Here is an 8,153-nt window from a genome sequence, read left to right as displayed (position 1 = left end):
GTGGTATGAGAATAAAAAAAGAAATTTCACATGCGCAAAGAGGAAGTGTAGTCGAGTTTAAGTTTTGAATTTGGACCTCATGAGCCCACCAGAAGCGGGACCAGGGGTTCCCAAAGTAGGACACCTCGGGTATGTTCAATTTTTAAAATGATCCTATTTCTTCGTTTTATTTGACACGTAAAAAACATAAGGTAGACATGTTATATATCAATGGATAGAGGATTTTGTCTACTTTTCAAAAATGTATATAACTTTAGACAATTAAAAAATTCATGAAATACTTTTTTGAAAAATATGACAAAAAATGCTTTTTATTGAATTTTGCATAGATACAAATTTTTCAAATTGAAATAAAATTTTTATTTATGAATATTTTTTAATGACATTTCACAGTTATGTAGATTTTTCTATTTAAAATGGAAAAATAAAAACAAGATTTGAAATTTGTTATCAAGTATCCCGTAATTCAAAAAAAAATATTGAAAAATCCCAAAAATGGGATTTTTTCGTTTTTTGGCTATAATATCCATACCAGGGGCGGGGTTATAATAAAGAGCTTATTGCTTATTGGGCCATCTAAAATAGGTTACTATATTTTGATATCGAGTATGCGACTTGAGAATTTTTGCCCTAAAGTTGAATTTTACATACAAAATAGGCATTTTTTTAATGGACTTGATCCCGTCGGTATCAAAAATTATAAATGTTTTTTTCATTTAAAATATTTGGCGTAAAGTTAGCTTTTCAAAAAGTACAAATTCATTATACATCCTCTTAGAAATTTTTTAGATAACTTAAAAAGAATAAAAGTACTTTTTCCCAAAAAAAAAAATGCGAAAAATCGCCTTTTTTAATTTTTTTAAATTCAAATGCATGTAACTTTGGACACTTCTTTCTTTATTTGATATATAGATCTATTGTTAATCATATAAAAGAAAAATGGATAAAATCGGGGCATATTTGGAACCGCGGTCACCAAAAAACTGGAGACGTGTGGGTAAAAATGTTGAAAATTAAATTTTCAAATGCGAATATCTCCTAAGCTATAAGAGATAATTGATAGCCACGACGAGGTTTTATGTAGTGCTCGACGAGTAGATTCTATATATAATCATTTTAAAAGTTGAACATACCCGAGGTGTCCTACTTTGGGAACCCCTGGTCCCGCTCCTGGTTCATGAGGTCCAAATTCAAAACTTAAACTCGACTACACTTCCTCTTTGCGCATGTGAAATTTCATTCAAATCGGCGTAAGGATTTAGAAGTTACAGATTTATTTCCATCTTTTTTTATTCTCATACCACTGTGCGACACTCACCTTTTTGCTTTACCGCAAAAATAACGTAAGCAACATAAAAGTAAAAAGGGGCAGTAAATGAAAGTAAGAGTAGCCGAAGAACTAGAGAGAAAATCAAAAGAAATGGAAATACAAAAAGATAGATGTACTAAATGTGATCAAGGAAAAAATTTAGACAGCAGGCACATCCAAACAGAAGAATTTAAGTTTAAGAATTTTTTTGAAGGAACAAAAACAAAGGACGGAAAATATTTTGTTTTTATGTGCTAGTTTCGACCTTCAAAAAGTTTTGAATATGCCTCATAGTAAAACAAGTAAGAAAGTATGGTTGGTCAAGCCCGACCTTATAATACCCTACACTAAGAAAAAGAGCAACATAATTTTTCTTTTAAAATTTCAATAATTTATATTTTTGAGTGATTTTCAAAATGGGCCTTATATGGGAGCTATGACCAATTATGGACCGATCACCATGAAATTAGGTCGTGAGATTTATGTTTACATGAAAGTTATTTATGTTGAATTTTATGTGTGTACCAACATTTTTAAGAGATTTATGCACGTTAAAGTGATTTTTGGAAGCGGGTCTTAAACTAGTTATGGGCCAATCACAATAAAATTTCCAAATTTGGAGCACAATTTGTGGATATATCCATATAAATTAAACATTTATGACCGATAAGGTCCAATTTCGGGAGGACTAGGTGAAATAATGGACCGATTTCAGCCAGTTTCAATAGGCTCCTTCCTTGGGCCGAAAAAATTATATGTACGAAATTATTAGCCATTAATGGCCCCTAAGGCTTGGTTATTTATATAAATTGAAGATAAATAAATAAAATATTTATTCCAAAAAAAAAAAATTATCGAAATATCTTCAAAATTGCGACAGCGCACAAGCTTTACATGGACAGCCAGCCAGACGGACGGACATCGTTTAATCGACTCAGAAAGTGATTCCAACTATGGTGGTGTAGGGTATAAATATTACACTGTTTTATTCAAGAAAATACTAGTATTACAATTTAAAGACGACAAACGATGTTGTAATAAAATTTGTACTACAATGTACAAATATCTCCTTATTTTAGATGAACGGAAAACTGTGAACGATTTAAGTTTGTATTGCGATAGCTCCTAGTGAGTGGCCTACAGTTATTCGAAGTGCAAGAACAAATCCTTACGGTTATGAGTGTATATCGTTAAAGCACTCTGATTTTCTAAACTGGAAAATGATTTCTGATCTACTTCTTTCAAAGAAAATAAAATTAAGCCCGATGCGGTCTGCAATTTTTGATACAACCGTGATTACAATTAAATACGGCTATTTAGACAATAGCGAGGAAAAGACTATTAACATTGATTTAAAATTTTAAATACTTCTTCGGTCCGTGGACCTCTTCCGCTATACAACATAGAATTAAAAATTTCGTCACATAAATTCAATGATCTAAAAGCTCTTTGCAATAAAAATAGTATTCCTCAATGTTTTCATAACGAATATATTGGCCTAAAACATTCCCAAAATATTAAATATTAATTTCCTAAGCACTTACTATATTATGTTATATCTTTACTATGATTTATAAAAAATGTTTAATTTACTGCATACTTCAAGAAAATATCAGCCCAATTATGAATAAAAATTCCCCGGGAGTTTTTTCCCTTTTCCCATTTTTCCTATTCAAATTCAATGGGAAAAACTCCCTGGGAATTTATTATTCATAATTGGGCTGTATATTTGTTCGAAACTTAAGACAATATTTTTTCTTTGTAAAGCATTTATCGTATGTGCCACAATTTAGTCTCAGCTGCCTGTAATAGAGACGGTCAAAATAACGTAAGCTCCAAAACAAATTTGTTGCTCACAAAATTAACTTAAAAATGTATTTATCATATGTATGGTACCATTAATCGACTACATTTTAATTTTCAAAGAAATCCTTCGCACAACTTAAAAAAAACGAAAAAAGACTCTCTCCTATAAAATTTGATTTTTGGCGCTTACGTTATTTTCGCGGTTAGGGCTCGATATAGGTTTTACCCATAGATAGGAGACACACCGATTTGTCATATGTCCGATACAACAACAGAATATATTGACTGGCATGTATTTTGTTTTTGTAAGAGTTATGGTTTTACCTTATCTTTCTATAATGAAAAAAGTATAGTAAATAAAATATTGAATATTTAAAATCTTAATCAAATAATCAATTTATCTTAAAACATATTTCCGGTTTTCCTGTTGCAAGACCTGACTGACTCACATTTCTAATAAAAAACATAATTTTTGTATTTTTTAACACATTTATTATTAAACAATAAAATCCATTCATCCATGAAAACATCAATTTGTTACACATAATTTTTTTAAACATAAATTTGTAATTCATTTCAATATAATTATTTCCAACTCAATGCTTTAAGATTCTTATGGACCGATTCGTGTAAAAAGTGATTGTTACAACTAAAAAATAATGATTAATAATAGTAAATATCAGTTAATAATATTAATAAAAAAAATATTTATGAAATTAATAAGTATAATAAGAATTGTATAGAATATAATAAGATAAATGAGACAAGTACATTAAGAAACATTTATATGTATTGTTTAAAATCTTCATAATGAAAATATAAAAGCTAGTAAATATAGAAAAAAGGTATAACATATTTACCAGATATTTATGTACTTAAAAAGTATTTTATAAGGTTTTGGTCAGAGAAATACATATGTATGATATTAAAACTCTAGCAAGATTATTGAAGTACTATCAGCCCAATTAGGAATAAATACTACCCGGGAGTTTTTTCCTTTTCTCATTTTTCCTATTCAAATTCAATGGGAAAAAACTCCCGGGGAATTTTTTATTCATAATTGGTCTGAATATATTTTGTGTGAAACAAAATAAAACTAATGCATTTTTAAACTTATTAAATAAAATATATTGTTTTTAAATAAATTTATAGATTTTGTTTCAAAAGAACTTCAATTTAAGACTTCAGAAAGTAAGTCACATAAAAGTATTAATGTAATTGTAACGATATTTATTAGATATCTATGCATATTTCTGTTACAAATCTCTTTTCATTCGATTTTTCACTTCAATTACTTTGATTTTAAAAGCCTTAGCCTAATTGGAAGGCACAGTATTTTTCCCAAGTATATCTAGATTAATATTGTTGATTTTCAGCGAAAAACAGATTGTTTTAATAAAATATTCAAGAAATGAATATAAATAATTCAGATTGAGCATAAAATATAATATTTTTGAATTACAATGCATAATTTATAAGACTGATTTTATATTAAAATCTAATTCGTTGCTAAAAAATTTCAACTCTTTAGGGATATAAAAAATCTGAAAAATTTGTGTTTATCAAAAGCCTCAAACTTTATTATTTAATTTCGCAAAATAATGAAATTCACAAATACAGTTAAAGTGACAGCAATGCGAATAAATATTCTAATGGAATATCCCAAAGAAACTTTTTGGAATTATGTACATATGTATATGTATGTTTTAATCAGAACTGGCAAAAACCAACATGATTTTTAGGGACTAAATATGCAAATCTATGTAAAAATTTTCAATAGCAATATGGTTTGGCTATACATACAGAACATTAGCAATAAGAGTAGGGCAAACATAAAAGCCGTTTTATTTTTCAGAATGTTACAATTACAAAAAAATCTAATTTTAGAAAAATTTATTGATGAATTAGCAAAAACATAAACATTAAAAAATTATTTAAAAATCCAAACTTTTTTTACCATTTTTACAAATCACAGTTGTATGAATATATTAATTGTGGTCTTCGGAATTCGTTTCCAATCAATTATGATTTCTTAAAAATCAATTATGATTTCTTAACTAATGTTATTATTTTCGTCGAAAATACAGTCCAAATGAAAATATCAAATAATTTATTCAACAAATGTGATAAAAAAAATTATAAAATTTAAATTCTTAACACATTGTTTTCAAACCAATACGTTGTTCATCACAACCAAAGTATATTTATACAAGTATATGCAACTCTACAACAAATCAACAATAAAAAAACAACATTAATTTTGTTTGTGTAAAAACTGGTGAGATTGTCAAAAACTGTTGACAAACATAGAAAGAAAAACAACAAAGTAAAAAATTTTGACAATCTTACAAGTATTTACAAAGGAAATTGAAATAAACAGCTGATCACTTGCATGGACTTGTATAAATATACTTCGATCACAACCTTTTCGTTTCAAAACTATTCATTTCAAAATATATTTCCATCATACATTTTCAATAAAATTGTTGAATTATTCGATTCTTATTTCCATTAAAACGTACAATATATTTATCCTTAAAAATTGTATTTAATATTGGAAAAATACCAATAATTTTAAGCAAGCGTTTTGTTATATAGTTGTATTGTGCACAATTCTATGCGTTCGTAAATGCAGTAAATTTGTACATCAGCGATGCATCTACGACCTGCAAACTTTTCCAACAGAAACCTAAAAGATGCTTTGATTTGCAAATATCTGCGTCATGTCTGACAACAATTCACATTAAAAACGCTTGACATAAACACATGATGGCGAAATAGTTGTTGTAAATTCAATACATATTCTAAAAAAAAAAACTTTTAAGTTAATCTTAATTTTGTTGGTAATGTTCTGCACAGTACTGTATATAATTTTCAATGCTCAAGTTAAACATTATAAATGTTTTCTTTTAACAACATACATATGATTTTAAATAAACTTTTTGCTAACAGTATTCTGGATACAATTTAACTTTGTTCCAATTGAAAAATCAAAAGAATAATTTGTTAGATTCAAATGGTTATCACATAAATTTAAACGATTCTTCTCGAAAGTACATGCATACTAATTTTCTAATTTGTTTCACATTTACACTTTTATGCAGAATTCTTGATACGATTATGTTTTTGCATACGAGAGACCGTATGCAATTGTATAAATAAATTTCTAATACAAAGTTTACTTTTTTAACAAAGATTTTGTTTGATTAATAATAGATAATACATAGTACATATGTTAAATTGCTAAATGTTAATTTTTGCTGGCAAAAAAGAATAAAATACACACATTTGACACAAAACCCCAAAAAAAACTCACACATACATTTTCCTATTTTCTTATATATACATCATTTCAGCCATTGAGGACATCTTTTTTGGGATGTGCACGAAGGTATCAAAATAGCTGGCCAATTCATCAATGGTCACATCATCACAGGAGGCGGCAGCAGCTGAATTTCCAGCCTGTTGTGAACAGGTTGTGCTGCAACGAGAATGATTAGAAGCATGCTCTGGTGACAAATTGCTAACGTTACGTTGCTGTAAACTTGTGCTGATAATACTAGACCCCAATAGGGGAGGCGGCTGTAACAATGGCATGGCGTACGAATCAATTTGATTTTCATTCAAATCTATTATTTCCGGAGATGGCGATGATAGTGTGGCCGTATTGAGTATTGGTCTTCTATTGTTGCGCAATTTATTACTTTGTATTTTGGGTGTCTGTATAGTGGTGAAATTCTTAGAGTTTCGATTACTCAAACTTATTTGGTTGAGTCTTCCACTAAAGTCTACATCTTCTGATAATAGATTGCGACACTCATCAATCAAATCTCGAAAATCGGACATACCTTTGTTAGTCAAAGGACCATCATTGCCAGCAGCAGCTATATTTGGATTACAAGAAGCCAGTAATTTTCTTCTCACATTCCAATGTGGATGTAAGCAAGTCTGTAGAGCTTTTAAAACTGGTTCCCGCAGTAAAACTTTACGATTTCCTGGACCACCCGCCGATGAAGTGACGGACTTTTTCAATGTTTGTTTGAGTACTCCAGTTGGTGCCGTTCGTACGCATTCAGCCGTTTCTGAACCAGTGTTTGATGTAGTATGTTTCAATTCATCCAAAACACTTTCCGAAGCACGGCGATAGCGACATCGTCGACAGTTAAGGGTGGATGTTCGAGTGACGCTTGAAGATTGCGATTGTTGAAATATTACATTTTGCTGGACTTTACTCTCTGGGCCTGTATCTTTGAGATCGTTCTCGAAAAAGGGATTCAACTGAACTGGCAAATTACTATCTAATAATTTAACTTGTGGCAATATTGGTGTAATTTCCAGTTTATCTAGTTCTTCGGGCAACTCATCCTCGGTAGCCATGACAAAATTGGCAATTTATTGAAACCTAATTTTAATATTCTTCAATATTTTGTTCTTGATTTATGCGGATTGTTTCTAATCTTGTTGATGATTTTAGTGTTTCAGTTGGCGTCCTTGAAATATGTGTACAGGAAAAAGATTCTAAATTTTGTAGAATTTTTACAAACTATTGGTGCTCTTTATATGCGCATTTGTTTTTCTTCTTTACAATTTACACTGTTTATTGAGATTTGTTTTTTAGTTGATCAAAAGAATTTATTTTGGAAATGTGAATATTGAAAAACATATAATTAATACATATTTTTATTTTTGTATTCTTTCAATGATTATTTTTTTCTATTTTTCTTAGTTTTTCATTTTCGATACTTTTCTTTTGTTATTTGCTTCGTGTAGTAGTGTGACAGTTACAGGGTTGTATAAGGAAAGCATTAAGTAATCTACTGCGCAATAGGTGGAAAATGTCTATAATGTAAAGTGATAAAAGCGACATCTAGTAGGGATTTTTATTGTTGTTATTTTAATTGTCAATAGAGGGCGTATAATCTAGATAAACGATTAGAGAAGTGTTGCCAATTTCTGATTACATCTGCACACACAAAAATAGTCGAGCTTGCATAGGTAAATTATTTCTATATGAAAAACTTAGTTTGGTTAATCTGAT

The 8,153-nt window shown here is 29.3% G+C and overlaps 1 protein-coding gene across 2 annotated transcripts; it reads right to left on the bottom strand.

Annotated features, from left to right (window-relative positions):
* Positions 1 to 3,584: 3,584 nt before the first annotated feature.
* Positions 3,585 to 7,914, bottom strand: LOC135951755 (uncharacterized). Of its 2 annotated transcripts, XR_010575993.1 has the most exons (3): positions 6,649 to 7,914; positions 6,438 to 6,596; positions 3,585 to 3,764 (listed from the first exon to the last, which is right to left on the bottom strand). XR_010575993.1 is itself a non-coding variant. In XM_065501454.1 (2 exons), the coding sequence occupies exon 1, from the start codon at positions 7,490 to 7,492 to the stop codon at positions 6,452 to 6,454; it is 1,041 nt and encodes a 346-aa protein (XP_065357526.1). In that variant the 5' UTR covers positions 7,493 to 7,912; the 3' UTR covers positions 3,585 to 3,764; positions 6,438 to 6,451. The 2 variants fall into 2 exon arrangements, 1 of the variants encoding a protein (XP_065357526.1); XM_065501454.1 differs by having other exon boundaries at positions 6,438 to 7,912.
* Between the last annotated feature and the right edge of the window lie 239 nt (positions 7,915 to 8,153).

The sequence above is a fragment of the Calliphora vicina genome, chromosome 2 (assembly GCF_958450345.1).
Source record: "Calliphora vicina chromosome 2, idCalVici1.1, whole genome shotgun sequence".
In the NCBI taxonomy this organism is placed as follows: Eukaryota; Metazoa; Arthropoda; class Insecta; order Diptera; family Calliphoridae; genus Calliphora; species Calliphora vicina.
Note: the sequence above shows the minus strand (reverse complement) of the source record. Positions and strands in the feature narration are given on the sequence as shown.

Bases quoted from the DNA above. Each gene is read 5' to 3' on its own strand.
- LOC135951755 (XM_065501454.1), bottom strand. From the start codon at position 7,492: ATGGCTACCGAGGATGAGTTGCCCGAAGAACTAGATAAACTGGAAATT.